Consider the following 25537-nt stretch of genomic DNA (forward strand, 5'->3'; position numbering starts at 1 on the left):
GGATGCCAGTAAGTTACTGTAAAAATGTTTACAGTATTATTACTGTAAGTGCATTTACAGTACTAAAAGGTATTTACTGTAATTTCATTTACAGTATTTTTACTGTAATTTCATTTACAGTGTTTTTACTGTATCTTCAATTACAGTATTTTTACTGTATTTTCAATTACAGTATCAGTACTATAGAGTTTATTTTCATTTATTTTAAACATTTTTTACCTGTAAAAACAATCCAATTAACCTACAGCACTGTAATTCAAGATTTTTACCACCCCAACCCCATAAAAATCACAATAACTCATAAGCATTAGTTCTGATAATATTCTTTTTAATTGTTGAACATTTTCTTTTTAAAAGTACAGAGACTTTGTATCATGGCAAACATACACATACTGAAAAGCAAAAATAAGTAAGTACACTACCAGTCATAAGTTTTTGAACACTAAGATTTTTTTAAAGAATTCTCTTCTGCTTACCAAGCCAATTTGATCCAAATTTAATTTATTCCTTTGATCAAAGCTGAATTTTCAGCATCATTACTCGTCTTCAGTATCACATGATCCTTCAGAAATCATTCTAGTATGCTGATAAACATTTTATTTAATTTTTAGATTTTTCAGGATTCTTTGATGAATAGAAAGATATTATTTAGCAAGGATGATTTAAATTGATCAAAAGTGATAATAAAGACATTCATAATGTTACAAACTATTTCTATTTCAGATAAATGCTGTTTATCTGAACTTTCTATTCATCAAAGAAACCTGAAAAAAATGTACTCCACTGTTTTTAGCATTATAATAATTTCAGCAACATCATAATAGCTTTTGAGCAGAAAATCAAATTATTAGAATGATTTCTGAAGGATCATGTGACTGCAGTAATGATGCTAAAAATTAAGCTTTGATCACAGCAATAAATTACATTTTAAAATATATTCAAAAAGAAAACAGTTATTTTAAATAATAAAAATGGTTCAAAAGTGTATTGTTTTTGCTGTACTTTGGATCAAATGAATGCAGGCTTAGTGAGCAGAAGAGACCTTCTTTAAAAACATTTAAAATCTTACTGTTCAAAAGCTTTGTCTGGTAGTGTAAATAAAATAAAATCATACTGTAAAAATGTGTTTGTGTTGTGTTAAATTTTAGTAGTTTTGAGTCAAAGTTGACAAGCTCTCTGATGAGAAACGGCAGAATGGGATTCAGGCTGATGCTTGCTGTTTGCACCCTCTTTCCAGAAGTCCATCTGATCTGTGACTGTCAATGCATTTGCTGCCACAAAGGTTGACTGTCTGAACGAACCTGCAAGCACAAGAAAAACAGTGTTTAAAGAATTTGCCTCAACTGTCAAACTTGGTGCTGTATGCATTTTAAAAAAAATTATATACTACATACGAACGCAGTAGTAAGAAAAAAAACTGAAGAAACTTTTTCTTGAAATTTTTTATAAAGAATTTTATGAATGGGTCAGTAAGTCACTGATTCTAGGTGTTTAAAAAAGGTAAATTCGTTCAGTAATGAAACACTGCTGTGTGCAGAGATGCACAACATGGCTTTGTTAAGAACCGTTTTTACTAAATGGAGCAAAAAGACAATATTTTCTTCTTGATTTAAATCACTTAATATTACATTCTTGTTTATTGAATTTTGTTGCCCTGACTCTTAGTAAAGTCTGCCACAGACCATGCTAAATGCTAACCAATCTGTTCATATAAACATTCTAAACGTGTGTTTCCTAGAAAGTCTGTGCATATAATAGGCCTACTATGATTAAAAATCTATATTTGTTGCTTTACAGTAACAATAATCTAAATTGACAGACAGTAAGATTGCTATTATGAATTTAAAGGTTACAGTAAGTTAAAGATACCTGAAGCAGCTGCATTTTGCTGTTTAAATGCTGGTTTAATAGAAATAATTTTAATGCGCATGCAAACTCAATCTTGATGGTAATAAAAAACATTCCCAGGAAATAAATACCTTACAAATGTGTACTTTAAATACAATATAACTTGCTTAGGATAAAAGCATCTGAAAAATGCATGAATGTAAATGCAATGTAAAACAAAATATGTTTTAGGTTACCTTATTCTGCATGTCTGTAAAATGGACAGCTGTATGATGATTCTGTCCTTGATGGTCAGCATCCAGTTAGTGCTTGGAGAAATCTCCTGTAACAGACAGTGTCACAACACCCTTTTAGTGTTACTATAGTTTATGATCAGAAAAGACAACTACTGTACAGTAATAAAATTTACATTTTTAATAAAATAAACATTTATAATATTTATTAGCAAAACTTGCTATATTAATATATTGCTAGCTCGTTACTCTCTTTAAAAAGTTAACCTGTTCTGCAAGTCAGTGGAGAACAGCAGCCTGTGGCTAATTTGGCTAATTTAGTAACGTTAACATTAACTTAGTTAAATTGATGAAAGGGGAAGCTCACCTGTTGTTTGCACCGCGACGACGGCAATCACCAGAAAAGACTCTAATACACCTCCGATGCAGACGACATGACCACGAGACCACAAACTTGAAAATAAAACACAAAAGATGCAGTTAACCGCGGTGTTCAGTTTTACCTCAGTGTTTCATGTTAGCGCGCTGTTTATGTCACGTCTGTCACTGAAGGGACCGTCTATAAAGTTACATACGACATTCATACACACATTTCTTACTTAAACATCATTTGAAGAGAATTACCTTGCTAGCTATAAAGAGGCAGCGTTTAAAAGATATTATGCTGCTCTGTGACTAACGTTAAGTTTGTCAACTTCGGCTTACTGACATTATTAGCTTACCAGTTCATGTTATCGTCGATACTATGGCAGTCATTCACAGAAGAAGATCCAAAATACACCTCCGCGCTCCGACGTTACAGACGACATCCAGACCAGAAACTTGAAAATAACAAACAAAAGAAGGGCTTGAAAATACAGTTTAAAATCTCCACAGAAACAGTGGTGTTGCTTAACGCACTTTACCTCAGTATTTCACCTCAGTTTGCTGTTAAGCTTGAGTAAGGGCTCGTCAGACGAACTAACTTGCATTAAAGGGCAGCCGAATATACAAACGTGTTTCTCAGTTTAAATAAAGTTTATTTCGACTAATATAGGTCACCTTAATTTACTCACCAGTCCATGTTTTCACCGTTATGGCGGCGCCCTGGCCGTCAGTCAGAAAAAAAAGGCTACCGACATGAAAAACACGATGAATATTGTTAGTTTGCTGTTAACAAGTGAAAACAAATTAAAATTGTTCAGTTTTTCATAAAACAGAAATAATATACTAACCTTTTTGTCGAGTTATTGATGCAACATTTCTCTTTTGTCCTTTTTACCGGCACTTCCTCTCAACAGGAGAAAAAAAAATCTCCCTTGCCATTGGTCAATTTTTCGCGGGCAAGTTCACTACTGTAAACGGATTTACAGTAGTGGAGAATTACAGTAGTGATCATATATTTTCCCATAATCCTTTGCAGTTTACAGTAAAATACTGTATATACATTTTACAGTATCTTACTGTAGATATTACAGTAAAATACTGTTCAAATTACAAAAATCGGTTACAGTGTATGTTTTGATTCTCTCACACGATTTTTCAGTTTTGAATTTTTCTTCCACTTTTCCAGAAATGACTCAAACACCAGTCTCTAACCAGTCCCCATGTCACTAACACCAAAAATAAAAAAAATTGATGTTGGCAAACTTTTTATGTTCTGTTTAAAACAAGAAACGACATGTTAATAGGACAGATATCATAATTCATCATACTAAATTCATTAATCACAGCATGAAGACCATTGGTTTGTATTACATGTTTTTTGATATGTTATGTTTGAATATATAGATATGGCACTATCTAATTAAATATGCACTCATTTGCATACATTTCCAGAACAGAAATCTGAACATCTGGATAAAGCCAGGTTTAACAGTTTCATTTTGTTGACATATCAGGGTTTTCCAGAAGCGATTTTGGATATCACTCATTAATTCTTCATAAGTCAAAAAATACTGCCAACTGCCAAAAAAAAACATGTTTTTTTGGAATGAAATTGTTATATAAACCAGGTGAATGAATAAACAAACCCCTTTGTTAAAATCTTTAGTATATAGATAGGAATAAAACGGGAATGTTTAGTGCATGTAAGTGCAAAGTGGAAATTTCTGGCTCAGTGCATGAGAAAAAAACTCATTTTGAGAAAATGGCCTTTAAAGATGCAGTATGTATTTTAACGGAAATCTAAATGCAAATACACTTAAAAGTGCATTTTGAATGTTTTCTTTCTTCTAGTCTGAAACAACATACTTTAAACCAAACATAATTTTATTCCTATATATATTTAGAAAGTTTTTACAGAGGGGTTTATTCATATGTCATTTTCTCCCCTGGCTGTTGAAAGTATTTTCTGATTTATGGATTGCTAAAAAGATATAAACAAAGTCTTTTGACTTTAATATGTCAACAAAAAAAGAATTTTCAACCTGGCTTTATTAAATGTCCAGATTTGCTTTCTGGAAATTTGTTCAATGTAGTGCATATTTATTTAGATAATGCCTTATACTTGAAAATGTATGCATAACATTTCAGATGTTGTTTGTGATTCTTGAAGTATGTGATATTTACATTTAATGTTTACTCTCAGTTCAGATTTTTTCCTTGTAAACATTTTAAGTTGTTAATGTTAATGCTATGACTTTAGTCCTGAACTGATATTCTGTTGTTGATAATGTGCATGTAGCTCATAGAGAATATATAAATTAGGTTTGTGGGTTAAATTCTCCTTAAGGGGCCATAACATTATTTTTTTACTTATAATGTAAAAAAAAAAATCCACAAAAAAACAAACATAAATATGTGGAAAAATTATTATTTTCAACCCTCATTCTGACCCTCTGTCTGAAACAACTTGTTTTTAAAGGGTGGGTCCTTTAAGGATTCTCAGTAATCGGCCACTGTTATGATTGGCTAACGTCATGGCATAGGAAACAGTACCAACCTTGCTACTGTATGTGAGTGTTTTGACAACATGATCAAAATAAAAAACAAATGGTCATTTCCAGACAAAGCATTATAAAATCATTTACTTACTGTTTGGGATGCAGCTGCAGTCAGATCTAGTACTAGTGTTGCCAAGTCCACGGTTTTCCCGCAGAATTGGACTACTTTAACAACTTGTTGTTTTTCATGTCCACAGGTGGAAGCAACTCCAATAATGTGATATTTAGCCCCTGGAATACGAATTTTACCATGGGAACCCCGACAAAAAACGCGTAGCTTACCCCTCGGATTGCGAATTTTACCGGGGAACCCCTCTCAAAATACAATTAAGCAGCAATTAGGTGTTTTTTTTTGGGAAAACCTGGCAACCCTGTCTAGTACGGCTTCATCTTTCAACAAATGTTTCTTTGTGAACTCTCCATGACACTGTGCCTCGTTTACAAAACAAAATGCTCTGATCAATCCTCACACGTGTTTAAAAATAAACTATCCACTTGTTCCTTATGCTAGGATCCTATTGGTATCTGTACAAAGATGCGAACAAGCTATTTAAACTAACATGTTAAAGCAAATGTTCTATCACTTCATTTGTCATATTGACGACAGACTTAAGCTTGTGGACTGTGTCAGAAAGCGAATGCTCATTTGTATACTGTATCCAGTGTAAACAAAATAAACAGCAGTGATTGTAATTTCTATTTGGTTTTAAAGCAACGCGACACTCACATTCAGCGTGTCAGCCTTACTCGGGGGCGAGGCCTATGGTGAGAAAATGACTATTCGTTGATGTGTTGCTCTGGAGGCAGTGTTTATGCAAATGTTGTGCCTGGGTGAAGTCACATTGCACCAAGCTGTTTTTGGAGCTTGATTAAATAAATGCTTTGTTTATGTGAGGACGACATTTTAACCTATGAAACTTTAATGGAAGAAACTTTAATGCTAGAAAGACCACTTATATCCCAAAAGATCAAGGCAAATTTGATTTCTCATGTCATGACCCCTTTAAGTTACAGTTTTTAAATATTCTCACAATGATAAAATGAGCTACAGAGCTTCTCATGGAGCAGAAATTGCTGCTAGACACACAGTAAAAGTAATGTCTCAGAAAGAACCCAAACAGAGGAAACTGTTTCTAAAAGTCGATTCAATGCATGCGAGAAAAGAGGACGACTGACTGATGGTGATGCCTTCTCAACTGAGAAAACATTCAGCTTCTTTTTCTCTCTCTCCATCTCTCTCTTTCTTTCATTCTCTTTTTTCACACTTAAGAAGGGGGAACAATTTATCATAGTGCTGCAATTCCGACAGCTTCCTGTTTATAATGCCAGCCAGTTCCTGCAGCTACCTTAAAGAAGACTAGAATCTAAAATAATGCAATGGTAATGAATTAAATAACATAAAATGTAACATAAAACAAGCTAATAATTAAAAAGAAAGAAACATACAGTAACATTTTAGATAATAGAGTGTTTTCACAAAGCGTCATCAATTGGCGGCACTGGACCGAATGAAACTTGCATATTTTGCTGATTATTGGTGCTGAAAATGGTCAGTTATTGTCATGTTTTGGGCTGTACTAATCGGTCAGACCTGGAAAAACATTGGAGTACTATAGACTGCCATAAAACTCTCTTAGGAGCAAAAGGCGTTGGTTGGCCAAACTGAACCAGGATTTCCAGGGCAAGAAGCTTGACAACATTTGTGTTTGTTCTTATCATTTCCATTTAGGTAGGTGGATTGAATCAAACCATGACATAAGTGCAAACTTAAGAGAAAAAAATGCTGATCAGCTGACCTCCGCTCTTATGTTTGAAATGTCATGGGGCTTTCTGACCTCTACATAAATAAATACTGTTTTACTTAAGAAAACAACCAAAATGTTACAATTCTATACTAGCATGAACCCAAAACTTTTCTCTTCAGTTTTCCAAGTGTCCAAGCCATTTTAAAAACAATCCCAATCTCTATACAATTATTTCTACTCCACCACGTTCACGAATCTGTTGCTTTCTTCAGTTGAGTAGACTGATGACACGTAATGCTTTGTGTAATTTTTCAACATTAACCCCGCCCATACGTACATCTCATCACGCATGGCCCCGCCCACCAGCGTGGCGTCATCAATTCAAACTGGTATCGAAAGCAGAGTGGAGCTTGTGGCGAGTCAGAGCGCAGGCTGCACGGAGAAGGGAGGTAGAGACTGTACAGCACGGCCTTTTTATATTTTGTATGAGCACAACGCCTTGATTCGTGAAGATGTGGACGGCTATAGGGAAGCTGCTGCTTTTACATATGATACTCGTGGGCTTTCTGCTGGTGAACGGTAAGTGTCTGTTCCACGCTGTCAGTCCGCTGTTATGAATGTAAATGATGCTGTAGAAACACCGGCGCAGCCGCGTGCATCTACTTCCTATGACGAGACATTATTTAAGCGTTAAATCACGTAATCTTTTTAGGCAGCTGTATTGTAAAAAATCACAATCTGATAAAATAAATATCCTGTTCATTGCGGGGTTTAGAAAAAGAAAGCGATTTCAATGTAATTATTGTTGTCTTTACTTCAAGCCAGGTCTATGATAGTAGTACGCCACTAGCGCAACTTTACTCGCATTGAATGTGTCTAGTGCATCATTCAGATAGATCAATAATTGTTTCATTTACAGTTATAGTTTGTGATATCATATTTAGTGCAGCCTGTCATTGCACACGTGCACATCGATTACTGTGACAGCACAGCTGTTAACAATACTATGTACACAGTTGTAGACTTGTACATTTGTAAACAATTGCTAAGAATGTGTTCAATGTTTTTTTGTAATGTCTTTACATAACCCATGTTTTCAAAACATTTTTGAAGTTTTATATTTTTAAGTTTTCTGATGTATATCATGTGATAATACAATTAGATGTGAGACTGTACTTAGTAAGTCACCCAACAGTTTGCTTTGCCATCCTTTAGGGATGTTGGATGGTTTAAAGTAAAGATGTAACTAAATATTAAAGATTGTCTTTGGTTTAAAAACTTGATTGAAAATTTGGATTTTGCGTTTACTCAACTTCTTGTCTGACAGGAAATATTCCGGACTGTGAAAGCGGTCAGTTTCAATGCCGGAACGGCAGGTGCATCCCGACTCCATGGAGGTGTGATGATGATGATGACTGCTCGGATAACAGCGACGAGGAGAACTGCCGTGAGTAATCCAAGCTCTTTTTTTTTAACAGGTGTCTTATGTAGCCATGCTGGAATCCTATTTGTTCCTCTTTCGACTGAAATCAAATAACTTAACACGATGGAGTTGTGGCTTTTGATACTTTCGCAGTGGATGTTTCATAAGTTTAACTTCCCAGTTTTATGTATTATGAAGTGTGACATCATTTACTGTATGGAAGTTTAGATTACAGTGTTCGTTTGGCTGTATGGTACAGTACAGTTGAGGTCAAAAGTTTACATGCACCTTGCAGAATCTGCAAAATACTAATTATTTTACCAAAATATTTTGTCCCACAAATTCTTTGGTTTTTCAGCATTCTTGTGTATTTAAACCCTTTCCAACAATGACGGAATGATTTTTTCACACTGAGGACAACTGAGGGACTCATACGCAACTATTTCAAACACTCACTGATGCTCCAGAAGGAAAACCGATGCATTAACAGCCAGGGGTGAAAACTTTTGAACAAAATGAATTTTTCTTATTTAGCTGAAATATATAATATATTTTTAATTAAGTACTACCCTTCAGAAGCTACAGAAGATACATGTTTCCCAGAAGACAAAACAAGTTAAATTTACACTGATCTTCAAATTCAAAAAGGACTTAAAACTAAAAATGCTGAAAAACCAAAGAATTTGTGAGACCTGAAGGATTTTTCTGAAGAACAGCGGGCAGTTCAGGACAAACAAGGGACTCATGAACAACTATCAATAAAAAAAAAACACAGCTGTGGATCATTCAGGTAACAACACAGTATTAAGAATCAAGTGTATTAAAACTTTTGAACAGGGTCATTTTTATAAATTCAACTATTATTTTCTCTTGTGGACTATATGTAAACATCTTTTATGTGAAATATCTTATTCAGGTCAGTACTAAGTAAAAAATAACCTACATTGTGTATAATCCCTCTCATTTTGGTCAAATAATTAACATTTTGCAGATTCTGCAAGGTGTATGTAAACTTTTGACCTCAACTGTATGTTATTAGTATTAGTAAGGAACAATGCACTATTATTGTAAGATTAAATGGATATTGTGGTTTAAAGTATGAGTGTGATCGTGCTCTGAGTTTGCATGGAATTTTAAGTGGGCCTATTTTGAGTGTATTATTAGGCACAGACATCCAGTTATTAGCTGTAAATGGAAGTAGGACTTTGCGGAAGGTTGACACAGTCAGGATTGATTTTTTTCTTCAGGACTCGCTAATGAAAGACAAACATAAAAATCATAATCAGCGAGTCAAATGACTTAATTGAGATGTAGGCTACAGCAGAGGGGAGAAAGGCGCAACTGGTACAAAACATAATTATCCCGATGTATTGGCCATGGTATTAATTGCAAGTGCACTAATTATTCTGGTTAGTTGATTAATATGGTAAAGTGGAGGCACAGTGGAGAGAATGTTTTGCTTTTGAAACTGATGGATTTAGAATTTTAAAGTTGAAGTTACAATCGCTTAAATCTGCATTGCGCTCGGCATGTATAGAAACTTAGTGTTTGAGTCATGCAGGATGTAGCATCATAGAGGTCATAATTCGGCTCCTTATGAGTTTATGAGTGGCACATGCTTCTTACTAAGCTTGTTCAGCTTTACACAAACTAGTATGTGGGGAAGGATTGTTTAGCTGTATTTTTCAAGCAAGAGAAGGAGATGGTACAAAACTGGTAGCCTTTTGTTTTTTGCTTATTTGACCCATTTTTATTAATTATTTTATTTACGTTATATGAAACCACCTGGCTGATCCAACCAATTTGTTCCAGTTTGATTTGAGAGAAATAATGAAATTATTACGCTCAGACTTTTCTTTGCCATTGCCAACTTTCATTCCCTCAGGTTCAGGTTTGTCACATGCACCTGGTGTTTTCTTGGCATCGGTTATGCTCGTTTAAATGGATTCATTCTAAGGTGCCCTATTACACGTGGTATCTCCAGCAGGCAGGGTATCTGTGGGGTTTCTCCCCAGGTGGAAGCGCTCTCTTGGGCTGTCAGCGGGCTGAATGCTCCTCTCTCTCCTCTGGATGTTTTCCCGCGGACTTGGACAGACATTGAATTAGAATAATACCTTAAGGATTGTGCTTTGCGCTCCCCTCCCAGATACAACCTACTCACTGAATTGGCAGGATTCCTCTTTAGTTGCCCATGGAGACGGTAATAGCAACACTTCACGACACATACTGCTCCCTCTCTTTCTCTTTCTGTGTCTCTTTTTTTTCAGTACCAAATTCTAATCACAGAGCTTTGTGTCTGAAGATGAAGTGGGCTCTTCGGTAGAGACTGGCTTAGTGCTATTTATGTGGGTCAGGATGGCCTTCAGTCTTAGATGAACATCACATGGTCGTTTATTAGTGTGAGACGAATCAACAATGATGAAATGTTGTGATAGTACTTTTTAAAACAGTGGTAAATCCTAAACTATAAAGTGATTTGTTTTCTTATACTGTTAGTTTTAGGCTTTGGTGCAAACATGCTCTCCTTTACTTGTTTGTGAAAAAAAATAGACAGAGAATCAGAGAGAAAATAGTTAAAAATAGTCTAGTGAAGAGAATCTGAGTTTGGTAATAACCATAATAAATGGAAATAAGTGACAGCAATCATTTCTAAATTTTGTGATAAAAGCCCTGAAAGAGTGTTTTATAATTTGCGTATCTTATGGTCATCAAAGCTGCATTTATTACATCAAAGATAGAGTCCAACAGTATTATTGTGAAATATTATTACAATTGAACAGTTTTCTGTTTTAATTTATTTTAAAACGTAATTTATTTCTCTGATGGCAAAGCTGAATTTTCAGCAGCTGTTTCTCCAGTTTCCAGTGGCACATTATCCTTAAGAAATCGTTCTTTTGTAACGTTATAAATGTCTTTGCTGTCACTTTTGAGCATTTTAATGCTTCTTTGCTGAATAAAAGTTGTTGTTTTTTTTAAACTAATTTTAAACGGTAGTGTGTTCTGTTCAGTAAATGTTTTGTGGAGCAGAAATGTGTCAAAGATATGTAATTTTGCAGCTTGTAAGCTCAGGGAAAAAATATTCTGTGTTTGCCTTGGCTGTTTTTTTCTTGTTACTATTCCTTATTGTCTATATTATTTCCAAGTAACTATTTTCTTTGAATAAAAAAGCACTGAAAAAGAAAAAGAAAAAAAAATGACAGAAGGTGTCAAAGGTGTTTTTTCTTTTTGGCTCGGATACACATATTATGTTGCAGTTGCCACTCTTAGACATCAGAAGATTTCATGGCTGTTTTTCACTAACCCACGTTTCACATACCTTCACCACAAATATAATGAGGCACCATCCCTCTTGCACATGCTCAAATGCACAAAATCATTTCTTTTTCTCTCAGTCTCTAAAATAAGAGGTCAAATAGGGCATATTGTACAAGGTCACAGGTCAGAGACATAATCAGGTGTCCCGTCTACCGTGGAAATGTTTATCGAATCTGTTGAGATAATGAACCTAACCGCCTGTATCAGAGGCGTAGCGTGTTTCAGAGACACAAGAGCTGCCTGTGGGAATAATATCTCGTTTTTATATTAAATGACTGCGCAAGGTTACAACTAACAAAGCTGGTCGGTGCTAGTAGGGTTATGTATTATGTGTAGCTATTAGACTGAGCTCTTGTATTACGTGTCTAAATGCACCCCTTTCTTATTCAGTCCACACACACATAGTACACACAGAGTGAAGCAGAGCCAAATGAGTGAGCAAACACTGCTTCTAGTATAATCGTTTCCTGGTGCTGCTCTCCAGGTATCGCAGCACCTTGTGAGGAGGATGTTTACTTTGAGGAAGGAAGTATTTCTCATGGGAATGTAAACGTGCATGTTTAATAAAAAAGGTCTGATTAAAAAATGAGACTGCAAAGTCCAGTCCAGTTAACAGGAAGAAAGGAGAGTTATAGTGAGAAAACAGAGAAATTGACTTTCTTTTATTACACCATACTTTTATGTGACCCTGGACCACAAAACCAGTCTTAAGTCGCTGGGGTATGTTTGTAGCAATAGCCAAAAATACATTGTATGGGTCAAAATTATTGATTTTTCTTTTATGCCAAAAATCATTAGGAAATTAAGTAAAGATCATGTTCCATGAAGATTTTTTTGTAAAATTCCTACTATAAATATATCAAAATGTAATTTTTGATTAGTAATATGCATTAAGAACTTCATTTGGAGAACTTTAAAGGTGATTTTCTCAGTATTTTGATTTTTTTGCACCCTCAGATTCCAGATTTTCAAATAGTTGTATCTCGGCCAAATATTGTCCTATCCTAACAAACCATATATCAATAGAAAGCTTATTTATTGAGCTTTCATATGATGTATACGTCTCAGTTTTGTAAAATTTAACCTTATGACTGGTTTTGTGGTCCAGGGTCTCATATGTGTTTTAGTGTTATGTACTGTACCTGTTTTTGATGAATTGGTCTGCGAGTCATTTCTGGGAAAAGGGAAGCTAACGATTTTAGATACCGAACCTAAAGGCATAGTGATACATTCACAACTTCATTGGTCGGGTTGAATGATGTGTATTTCATGATCCATTCATCCAAACAAAAGGAAAAGGTGTGTTCGACTTAAATCGCTTCAAGTCAAATACAACTAATGCCGTCTGCTGGACTAAGCTCGCTCATTGTTGCGTGTATATTATTTTATTTTCCTGCAAACTTACGAAGAGCTCATAAAAGCCACTTTTCCTCCTCATTGCTCCATGTTTTCCCTCTGCTCATTTATTTTGGATACACCGCTTGTTCCCTTCATGAAATCATGATGCATAATGTTGCATCTTATTTTGGTTTGTTTAGAATTATTTGATTCGTTTCACGTTCATATTTAATTCGAATTGCACCAGTTTGTTCGCTGGTCTCGGTTCGCTGTTTTGGTGCGCACCAGGGTTCGGATGGCAGTGTTCACACTTACTCAAATGAACCGCAGTAACAGAGCAATCGCACCAGAGTTGGTTTTAATTGAAATAACATGACAAGTGTGAACATACTAGGGCTGGGCGATATGGCTGAAAACTATATCACGATATCAGTGTTTCATATCGGTCGATATCGATAATTATTGATATTTTTATGACCCATTTAAAATAAGGACCAGGAGAAAAATATATTACACTCAAGCATTTTTATTTTAAACTTAACCTGCCTCTGATCATAATCCCCTCAGTTATTAAGACAGAAATGTCAACAACCATGGAAAACTCAAATAATTAAAATGTAAACATAAGTCTAAAGTCACAATATACACTTAATTATCTCTTAATCCTCAATTCAAACCCCATTCACTGTCGATGAAGTGAATGGTTTAGCTAATGTATGGCCCAGAAGTACGGCTTGACCACAGGTCAGAGGTTGTTGCAAAGTACTTGGCTGATTATATTTTTTTCTGCACATATTGCTGGTTGCCAGTAGCCAACATTACTTCTTTCCCGGTACTTTAGCCTATACTTTGTGTAATAACAAAAATATTTATTTAAGTGAAAAAATAAGTCCAAAACTTTCAACATTTTGAACAATAGGGCCTTACAATCTTTTTTTTTTTTTTTTTCTTTTTCAGAAATTCTTGTTTTAATTTTTCTGATAATCAAATGAAAGCAAAATCACAGATTTATTTTTAAAAATAAACGGAGCTTTACTGTTAAAATTAATACATACATAGAAGAAAAATTATATTCAGTTAAAAAAAGGTTTAATAATAATAGTATTTTTTCAACAATTAAGTGGTGACTATTTTATTTTTTATCATATATATTGTTTTATGTAAATTATTTAAATGTGAACATATAAACACCTACATTATACTGTACAGTAATACAAGACTAATATTGTTCTGTTACATGTTAAACCGGACTTTTATTTTGACAGGTTGCCGTGAAGTTTCAGTGTGTAATACAGTATGAATGATGCTAGTTTCACTAATAAAACGGTAAAATTGACAAAAAGTGACACTCACAGCAGCTTTGGAGATGTATTTATTGGAGTTTGTCTGTTCATGTGAGATGCAAAGGCCAAAAATTAGCGGGAGCGTCACGTGTTCAGTATGCGTGTAGTGAAAATAAAACGCGTCTCCTCCATTCATACATATAGAGGCAAACGGAACATGCAGGATTCTTATTGAAACGGTCTTTTTGCATTTCAGTTTTCACAGACACTAGTCCATATTGCGATCTGAATTAATTAACAGACCAACTTTTGATTTATTGGTCCAAAAATCGACGAATTCCGCGGCATTCCGCCCTATAGTAAAGTCCGTTTTTATGAATGGAGTCCGCGATCCCGTCTGTGAGGAGACATTGTAAACGCGCGATCATGTAGAGACAGAAATCAAATGCCGTCGTGTAAATAAGATAAATAACATAAGGCTATTTAGTTTGTTTAATACAACAACATGGACCCGTTCTGTAGGAAAGATAACCTTAACTTCTATTGTGATCTGAACGTTAAAGGGGGGCTGGGCGGGCCGACGAAGAAGACAAAATATCGAACGTTTTATCGAACACATTTTTTATTGATATCGATCTCTTGTCTATCGCGATATATATCGTTATCGTTTTATCGCCCAGCCCTAGAACATACCCTGAGAAATTTTGTACTATTCAGTCTTTTTCACCCAATTACAATGAATGAATGATTACTGCAGCTTTCAGGCTTCAAAACGGACGCAAAAGCATCATAAAAGTGTCATAAAAGTCATAAAATATCATAAAGGTTTTTTGAACAGATGGTTTGTGTGATAATTCATCCATCGCTGATCCTGTGGGTTGTTAACCGCTGCAAACCGGATCAGCTAAATTCCTGAATGAATCATTCAGACCGGTTTTGTGATCTGGATCAGCTGATTCAGAACAGAGCAGAATGATTCATTCTCAAATTAGCCAGTGCTGCTTTTCTCCTTAACTCTCAAATGCACCAAGAAGAGCTAGTGCAGATGTTAAGCATTTAAGTGAAAAACCGTTAACAGTAAAATTAATCATATAGACCATTTCTGTTATTTTGTCATTTTAGATCTTGAGAGCCTAGTTCGCAGGATATTCTTCTTAAATTTGTCTTTTCTGTTCCACAAACAAGAAAAAGAGTCATGAGTGTGAATAAATGAATTTTCTTTCTTGGGTGACCTTCACTAGTGATCAAAGTCACAATGCTCCTCCAAATTGCGCTGGAAGAGAAATCTTGAGTGACTTTTCTTTGTTTGAAATTGTGAAGCATGTTGTATACGAAGGTGAGTTGTAAGCATGTGTGGAAACTGGTTATTGCTGTGGTAATTATTGCTGGCTTTTGTTATTGCCCAAGGGCTTTGTTGTTCAGTTAATATGATCAGAAAACATGCGTTAGTGCTTTTGAGAGACCGAGCGTGTTTGTTTCACAATAACTTCACTCCCGCCATCACAAAGACCCAGGTGACCATGAACTGTCCATGTGCATAATATAAATCCAATTAGTGTCTCTCCATGTGCGAATGTATGTGTGAGAGAGAGAGAGAGAGAGTGGATATGCCATATCAGTGGGGTTAATTCAGTTCAAGGGCAAGAAGGTCCTGTCTGTGCAAAAACACAAGCTCTTAAAAATACTAAAACAGACGCTTGTTTTTACCCAAGTAGCACTTACGTCCAAATGATGCTGTCTTGTTTGAATGTGTGAACTTCATTAGCATGAAGCTTTCAGGCTGTGTCCTCTCCAAACTGTCACGCTTTCAACACGCGCGTATATATGCATTTCTGAAACTTTAGAGAGCATATGGGACCTTTTTGACTTGCATTTCCTCTGTAATGCTGATATACTGTGAAAATGTATTCATTAAGAGCCCCGAGAGACGGAAACAAAGAGAGGCAACGTACAGTACGTGTTTTTGCCTGCATATTGTGGATATTGCCTGGATATTGTGGATAAGCCTTTTTGGGTGAGTTTCATGAGCTTACTGATATGAAATCTTTGGTCTCTGTTTGTTCTCCGCGAGTGGGGGTGGGGAATGTGACAGACACATAAGGAGAGACAGAAAGCGAATAAAGGGAGAGGTGAACAAAGACACTGCCTCCAGCACACTCTGTAGCTGTTGGTGAAGGGCAGCTGAAGTGGTAATAACACGCTTTTTGTTTCATTTATCTATTTTTTTTTTCCACATTGTATTCTCGTGGTAGATATGTTCCAGGTGGTCTCTGCTCATCAAGGTGTGCGGTACAATCAGCCACAGGCCAGTGATTCTTTTGGCAGGCTGGTAGAAAAGAAAAGAGGATGTAGAAATGCTTCGTCTCAGACATGGTTCTTATGACTTTGGTTTTGTGTTTCCTACCGGATTTTGGTTTTGCTGTGGGCGGCACTGAATAGGGTTCTGCATTGATGACGGATTTTTGTAGGCCAACCCAGAAGTTAGCATCACCCTGGCTCCCTTGACAGAAACCCAGTAGAGTTTGTTCATTGGCATTTACTGCAGAAAATAAACTTTGTGGCCAACAAAGATGTATGATTCCTGCACGTTTGGTTCATCATGGTAATCCTTACGCAACTTTTATGAATGTTAAACATTTTTTTCAGACAAATTGAGTTTTGAAAGACTAAGCCTGTCTCCCAATCATTAGTAATCTACCTTAGCAGGTGTTGCTCTTACAGTTGAGGTAAAAAGTTTACATCCCCCTTTTAGAATTTACAAAATGTTAATTATTTTATCAAAATAAAAGGGATCATACAAAATGCATGTTATTGTTTATTTAGTACTGACCTGAATAAGATATTTCACATAAAAGATAAATTACATATAGTCCACAAGAGAAAATAATAACTGTTTTGTCAATTTATAAAAATGACCCTGTTCAAAGTTTACATACACTTGATTTTTAATATGGTGTTACCTAAATGATCCAAAGCTGTCTTTTTTGTTTAGTAATAGTTGTTCATGAGTCCCTTCTTGTTTGTCCTGAACAGTTAGACTGCCTGCTGTTCTTCAGAAAAATCCTCCATGTCCCACAAATTCTTTGGTTTCCCAGCATTTGTGTGTATTTGAACCCTTTATAACAATGGCTGTATGATTTGAGACCCATCTTTTCACATTGAGGACAACCGAGGGACTCATATGCAACTATTACAGAAGGTTCAAACACTCACTGATGCTCCAGAAGGAGAAACTTGCATCAAGAGCCAGGGGTGTGAACTTTTGAACAGAATGGACATTTTTCTTATTTTGCCTAAATATCATATTTTTTCTTTAGTACTGATCTTCAGATGCTACAGAAGATAGTTACACGTTTCCCAAAAGACAAAATAAGTTAAATTTACCCTGATCTTCAAATCTAGGATCTTAGTGCATCGTTTTTCTTTTCTGGAGCATCAGTGAGTGTGAAAAGATGGATCTCAAAATAATACAGTCATTGTTGGAAAGGGTTCAGAAAGAATGTGTGGGACCTGAAGAATTTTTTTTTGAAGAACAGCAGGCAGTTTAAATGTTCAGGACAAACAAGAAACTCATGAACAACTTTCGCTAAACACAAAAACACAGCTGTGGATCAACACAGTATTAAGAATCAAGGGGATGTAAACTTTTGAACGGGGTTTTGAATTTTTATAAATTCAACTATCATTTTCTCTTGTGGACTATATGCAAACATCTTTTATGTGAAATATCTTATTCAGGTCAGTACTAAATGAACAATAACATGCATTTTATACGATCCCTCTTATTTTGGTAAAATAATTAACATTTTGCAGATTCTAAATAAGGGATGCAAACTTTTGACCTCAACTGTATATCGCACACCCCTGCATTCAGATCATCATAGTGGCGATAGTTAATAAAAAGTTCACAGTACCACTGTAAATGTGTTGCAAAAATGTTAGGAACAGTTCTGTTAAATTACACTAATGTTATCACTTGTAATCACTTTCAAATGAGGCTTCTTTCTTTTCAGGCAATGTGATAAGGCTTTCCCTCGGATTTTGATCCACAGTCTTTACAGTTTCAATCAGATTCTGGCAGATAAAAATACTTTGCAAATGTCATGCCCGTGTATGAATGATATCCTTTGCATTTTTACCATTTCATGAGCACATTTGGCTGAAAATCAGTCTGAGCGAGCAACAGTAACCAGAGGAAGTGGAGCATAGTGAATAGTCAGTTTGGCTGATTTATGTATCTCTGAAATGTATTAACACATTAAACATGACAGTTCTTGCCCTCTGTTTAATGAGTAAGTGAATAATCCAAAATTGTTCTATGAAGAGTTGTTTGCCTAATTCAGACCGTTGATTTTGCTCAATTCAAATAATTTTTAATGAATCATTTAAATCAATCAATTGGCTTCTTTTTTTTTTTTTAAGTGGGCAGCATATTCTTTGTGTTTAGGGAGTAACAACACAACAGAAAGCATCCAGTCTTTGTTTTTCACATATAATTCACTCCTTTATATACTGTGTGTTTGTATTATTTGTCATGCTGCCACAAACTCCCAGAATCCCAGTTCCTATTTGATCGGTCCGTGTGCCTGACAGCAACGTCTATGACCATCTAATCCCTGCCAAGATTAGTAGAATATTTCACCATGACTCAGCTTTATTTACATTTCTGTTATTCATGCTCTTGCTCGCTTGTCACTTTCCCAATTTTGGTTTGAAATGGAATCCAAAGAATATTTCAATACCTGTTTTTCATGAATAAATCATTTGGCTAATACCCATCTGTGCAGTGACTGACGTTCCTCCAGTGTGTGGAAGCCGGTATCAGTGTTTGTGTGTGTGGTTTTGTGTCACACAGCTTCAGAGATGATTATTCTTCTGAGCTTGTCTACAACCTGGCCAGACTTTTCTCACTCTCATTTATTCACATGAGTCCTTACCTCTCTTCTCCGTTTTTTTCTGCACTGTGTCAGCTGTGGAAATCGAGCTGAAAAGTGTCCTAAATCACAGCAGTGCAGCAGGGGAGTGATATCTGCTCTAAGTAGCTATGATCCTCTGTTGAGATGAGGGTGTTAAACGACTCCCACAGTTGTATTTACGACATGGAGAGTTGGTATATTTTATGGCGCACTCCTAGCTGAGAGATAGAAAAAGATGTTTGAAGATTCTGGATTTTTTTCCCGCACTTTTATGCTCTGTGACAAAGAAGGAGAGAGAGAATTCTCTTGACCTCAACTCTCCTAATCTTTAAGTAGAGCTTTTGCAGAACTTTTGCAGTCTGTGGAATAGATGCAAATCTCACATACATGAGCAAAGGTATACACACACAGTCAGATCCTTTTTTATCAGGTTGCTTAGACTGTTTGCAATGGCTGAATATTACAATTTTATACTATTTTCTTACCCCATTAACTCAATTAAAAATAAAAAAACTAAAATCAATCATGTAAATTGCTACAAGTGAATTAAATCAGCACAGCATTACAGTATAATAAAGTATAGAAAAATATTGCCTGATAAACAATATGCTACTGATATGGTCTACTGCTATTTGTAATCTGTCAGTGGTTGAGGTTTTTGGAGGATGTTGCAGATTTCACTTGTTGTATGTTCTGTACCGCTCGCTGGGATTTGTTTGTGTGTGTGCATGCATGATTTATTCTGCCTTGTGTGGCACAGCGTGGCATCTTCTTTAATGGTGTTTCCCGATTGTCATTCAGTCGTAGGGGAGCAATTCAACTTTCTCACACACAGACCACCTGGTCAGAAAATGTGGAAGTTGTAGTCGTTTGTAGGAGATAAGATGGTGAACTGAGAAAGTCATGATGAAAGTGAAAAGTTTTGAGATACATAGAAGGGAAAAAGGGAATTGTAGTTGAGAAAAGGAAGATTTGTTTTTACTCTTATTTATTCTGTGCACGATGTTGCTATAGCATAATGATAAGATGTAAATGGAGTGAAAAGAGCATTCATTTGTTTGTTCACTAAAACACAGCAAGATTTCAGTTATGAACAACAATATATCAATATTTATCCACACACACAGATATGATATACTTTTTCAAAACATTTTAATATATTAAAATGTCACACAAATCATTGGATCAGATTTGAATCAGTTCACCTAAAGAGAGAGAGAGTTACACAAACTGATTCACAAAACATTATTAGAAAAAAAACATATGAAATAAATATGAAATACTATGTCTAAATACTATATATATTATGTTTTTCTTCTTTTTTTTCAGTTGTAATTTTTTTTGTCATTTTTGTGTTTTTATTTTTCTGGACTCTGTTTTAATAAAAAGCAATAAATTCAATAAAAAATTGAAATGATGAAACTTAGACAATTTAACAGCAATTTATTAAGTTTAACAAAAATGTAATTTTAAATCCCTATGAAATAATTAATTTAAATTTTTTTACCAAGTTCTGTGTTTTCCATAAATATTCTGGATTTCATTTTAATTGTTTCATTTACATTTTAATAATCAAAAGCATCTCTAATTAATTGATTTTTTTAAAATGTCCTTTTATTTATTTTTTATTTTTTTTCAGAAATACTGTTTTGTGCATTTACTTTTTTTCCTGGTAAATCAATTCTGGTAAATATTTTTTAATGTTTAATGTTACAACATAATGTTTTAATATTTTTATTGTTAGTAGTGGTGCTATCATTACATTAAGTAATAGGCCTATATTTCTGTCATAGTTTCTTCAAGTTAAACCAAAGCTTTGTTTTGACGGGTTTGCTGTGAAGACCTTCAAGGTTCTGTTTGTATATGATATGATATAATTAAAAGATAAAATGCTCATGATGTGACTCTCAGAGCAGTTCTAGAGATTATGTTCATGTGTTTATGTACTCATATATTGAAGTGGCAGAGGCTGAAAACACTAAGAGCGTCACACATTAAATAGTATTTTTGCAGTTTAATATTCACAGATACTAGTCCATATTACTTTTTTTATTCAAGTGTACTGAACTTTTGATTTATTCAAATTTTGTAACATTCCGCGTTATACCGTAAATTCCGTTTTTATGACTGAATTCCATGGTTCCGTCAGTGTTTTCCGCATTAAGGAAATCATAGGGCCCTACATAGTAAATCTATCCTGAGTATTTCGCTATATTACCCAGCCCCGATGGTTAGCCAATCAGCTTCTGAGGATGAAAAGGGCCTCAAAAGACTGTTCAAAGTCTCTTTCCCCTTTTTTTCACCTTCTGTATCTTTCTCACTTTACCCATCCTCCCTTTTTCAAAAGCCCTTAGTAGTTCATCAATGTCTTTTTATATCCTTGACTTGCCAGCACTTCCAGGAGACTGTGCTCAATGTTTCCCATGTTTCTCTCTCTGTCTCTCTCTCTGTCTGTCTCTCTTCTTGCCAGCATGGTCTGTGGGACCCATCACCTCCTTTCCGCCTTTTCTTTATTTTCATGTCCGTGTAAGCGTTCCTCCTGTTTGCAAGCACTCTGACACTTCCCCAATAGGCCTGTCTCCATGCAAGATTAGTGTGAGGCCCCAATTCTCCAGCACAGGCCACACCAGTAATAATGCTATTCAGTGTGTGTGTGTGTGTGTGTGTGTGTGTGTGTGTGTGTGTGTGTGTGTGTGTGTGTGTGTGTGTGTGTGTGTGTGTGTGTGTGTGTGTGTGTGTGTGTGTGTGTGTGTGTGTGTGTGTGTGTGTGGGTGTGGGTGTGTGCGCGTGTGTGTTTTCCCATGTTTGCATGCTTAACACTGTTTATACTATGTAATGTTTTCTGTTTAGTCTTGAATAATGCACCCACAAAGAGCTGGTTATTTCTTTATGGTGGAATATGCTTTCAAAACCGAAGTGAAACACTTACATCATTGTTGATCTGGTTAAACTGCAACATTCTTTTCTTAAGGTCCTTAAGCTAAGCATGCTGCTACAGTTTGACTAGGAAAAGGTTTTACATAAGGATTTCAAACAGCATTATTAGAGCTGAGCGACATATTGAATGTTCATAGTAAATATGTGATGATTTTATTCGCAAATTAAAAAAACCTAAGCAACAGTGAATGCCAGGGGTGTAAACTTTTGAACAGAATGAGGATGTGTAAATTTTTCTTATTTTGAACGGAATGAGGATGTGTACATTTTTCTTATTTTGCCTAAACTAATTTAACTTAAAATAAGTTAAATTTACTTCAAATCGTCAAATTTACTTCAGTCTTCAAATTCAACACGTTTTCACCCCCCACCTTAATGCATAATTTTTTCCTGCTGAAGCATCAAGTGTTTGAACCTTCTGCAGTAGTTGCATATGAGTCCCTCCGCTGTTCTCATTGTAAAAAGACGAATCTCAAAATCATACAGTCATTGTTGTGGAAAGGGTTTAAATACACAAAAATGGTGCCAAACCAAAGAATTTGTGGGACCTGAACGAATTTTCTGAAGAACAGCGGGAAATATCGCTAACAAAAAAAACAAAAAAAAAAACAGCTGTGGATCATGCATATTTGAGATCCCTCATATTTTGGTAAAATAGTTGGCATTTTGAAGATTCTTTAAAGTGTATGTAAACTTTTGGCTTCAACTGTATTGGTGCATATTAAAGGGATAGTTCATCCAAAAATGAAAATTTAGTTGTTAATTACTCACCCTCTTGTCGTTCCAAACCTGTAAGACCTTCGTTCATCTTCGGAACACAAATTAAGATATTTTTGATGAAATCTGAGAGCTTTCTGACCCTGCGTAGACGGCAACACAACTACCACGTTCAAGGCCCAGAAAGGTAGTAAGAACCTCATTAAAATAGTCCATATGACATCAATGATTCAACCTTTATTTTATGAAGCAACATTTCTTCTCTTCTGTGTCAGTCTTCAACACACTAGTATGGAAAAGAGCAGCTCAGACATTCTGCAAAATAACACATAGAGGCTCGGAACAACATGAAAGTAAATGATGACAGAATTTGCTTTTGTGGTTGAATTAATACTTTAATTGCATGTCCAGTCTAGTGAGCTTCGAGAGCAGGGCCCAGGTGGTGCTTAGCTGCTTTAATGAGTGCAGAGTAGGTCTGTCCACTCCAGCCGGACCTCTCAGCACGACTGCAGAACAAACTTCACAGCTACAGCTAGTCAGTAATGTAGGCTGCACTGCTTCAGTAATTAGATTACAGCCCGTCTGATCTTTTCTGAAGTGAGAGCACACTGATCTGTCCACCAGGTGGGTTTAAAGTTGAGGGAATAGACTAGACCTGTTAATTGCTGAAACTTTTTTTAAAGCAATTAATTAGATGATATGCTGATTAATTCAATGAATTAATGCGTCAATGAATCACAGATATCGACATTATGTGTTGCATCTTGCTGTTTTTCAGTTAGCACACCACCTTTTTAGGATGCTGCTTCACAAATCTATCTATACATATACATATGTTTACTTCTATAATTAATTGTTAAATTGACAGCCCTACTATTAACAAACAGAAGCAGGTGGTGATATTCAGTGTTTGTCTTTTCCAAAATGTAGTATATGCTGCATACCCGAGCATATAAGCTGATATTTCAGCACTTATTTGAGAGCCTGCAGCGGTGTTAATGTTAACAGAGAGGGTTAAACACTGAGGTCCTGGCTAATTTTCATTTTATTCACCATTTACCTTTTTGTTCTTCCGTTTGGCAGAGATATGGACTTAGCAAATGAGCAAGAGATTCTGCTGTAATTAACATTCATCTCTGTTACACTGATTAATTATTTGCACTTTTACTTCCTCTGGCACTCATAAATATAAACCATTCACAATATATCTTCCTGTCAGATACCGAACTGTCTAAGAATGGTGATTTCATTTAGTAAGGACCAGTGTTTCATGATTTGTAAGTTGCTAGTAACTTTCTCCAGAACTTGTATTGCCCCTTTGACAGTTTTGAACACCTGCTATATATCATTTCCACAAATATCTCAGCGGCTTACTTTGTAGTTTCAGAAACGAGAGGGAGAAAAAGAAAAGAGCTTGAAGCTTAGGGCATGAAAAGAGAGCAAGGATGGTGTTTGGAAAGCAAATGGAATGGACAGAAGCAAGGCCTTCATCTCTCTGCAGAAATGTGCCAAACGTCTGTTCGGCCTTCTTTGCAAAGTAACACTAATTTCAGAAAATGAGCTTAACGACCCTTCTAAAAGATTCTCTTTCATCTGTCCAGCCGAGGAGACTATAATTGCAGGTTTATCAACCAGATTGATTCACTTCAGTCCCCAATGAATTTAGTAGTGGTTTGGAGGGTGATGAAGCATATGACAGATGAAACTGGCTGCAAATTGGAGCAAACGAGGTAAATACAGGATAGGTGAAGCCTGAATCTTGATTCGGTGTCATGGACTTTCAGTTTGTATGTGTAATTTGGAAGTTAGTGGACTGGATTGGATGGAAGCCAGTTTATATATAAGAGTGAAGAATAATGGGTAATTGTGAGATTTAAATAAGAAAGATAGTCACACTGTGAGATTTTAAGGGATAGTTCACGCAAAAATGCAAATTACCCCATGATTTACTCAGCATCAAGCTATCCTAGATGTACAGTTGAGGTCAAAAGTATACATACACCTTGGAGAATCTGCATAATGTTAATTGTTTTACCAAAATAAGAGGAATCATACAAAATGCATGTTATTTTTTATTTAGTACTGACTTGAATAAGATATTTCACATAAAAGACGTTTACATATAGTCCACAAGAGAAAATAATAGTTGAATTTATAAAAATTATTTATTTATTTTTTGTTTGTTTTGTGATAGTTTTTCATGAGTCCCTTTTTTTATCCTGAACAGTTAAACTCCCTGCTGTTCTTTAGATAAATCCTTCAGGTCCAACAAATTCTTTGGTTTTTCAGCATTTTTGTGTATTTGAACTCTTTCCAACAATGACTGTATGATTTTGAGATCCATCTTTTTAAACTGAGGACAACTGAGAGACTTGTTCACACGCTCACTGATCCTCCAGAAGGAAAAACAATGCATTAAGAGCCAGAGGGTGAAAACTTTTGAAACTAATAAAGATGTGTACAATTTTTCTTGTTTTGCCTAAATATCATGTTTTTTTTTCATTTAGTACTGCCCTTCAGAAGCTACAGAAGATACTTACATGTTCCCCAGAAGACAAAATATGTTAAATTTACCCAGCCTTCAGTACTAACCGATACCGATACAAATCCGATACAATAATCAGCACAAATAATGAATGCTTTTAACTATTTCGTTGTGTGGAATGTAGGGCTGGTCCAAATACCATTTTTTGAGCTTGAAGCTTCGGTAGTAATCAACACCGAATATTCAAAGCTTCGGAGGGAGGGGCTGAAAATATTATTCTCTCTAATAAAGGCAGGAATCTCTGTGTGTCTTCCTGTTTGCATTTTTATTATGTCGAGAACAGTTCATTCAATCGATTTTTGCTGTGGACCCA

At 35.5% G+C, this 25537-nt stretch overlaps 1 protein-coding gene across 1 annotated transcript in view; it reads left to right on the top strand.

The window, feature by feature from the left end:
• The first annotated feature begins 7262 nt into the window (after positions 1-7262).
• Positions 7263-25537, top strand: part of lrp8 (low density lipoprotein receptor-related protein 8, apolipoprotein e receptor) — a 229223-nt gene continuing 210948 nt past the window's right edge. Inside the window, exons 1-2 of the mRNA XM_073851156.1 lie at positions 7263-7329; positions 8078-8197. Of these exons, the coding sequence (XP_073707257.1) occupies positions 7263-7329; positions 8078-8197 (187 nt within the window). The remainder of the gene's footprint in view (positions 7330-8077; positions 8198-25537) is intronic.

This window comes from Garra rufa, chromosome 12 (genome assembly GCF_049309525.1).
Source record: "Garra rufa chromosome 12, GarRuf1.0, whole genome shotgun sequence".
Lineage (NCBI taxonomy): Eukaryota > Metazoa > Chordata > Actinopteri > Cypriniformes > Cyprinidae > Garra > Garra rufa.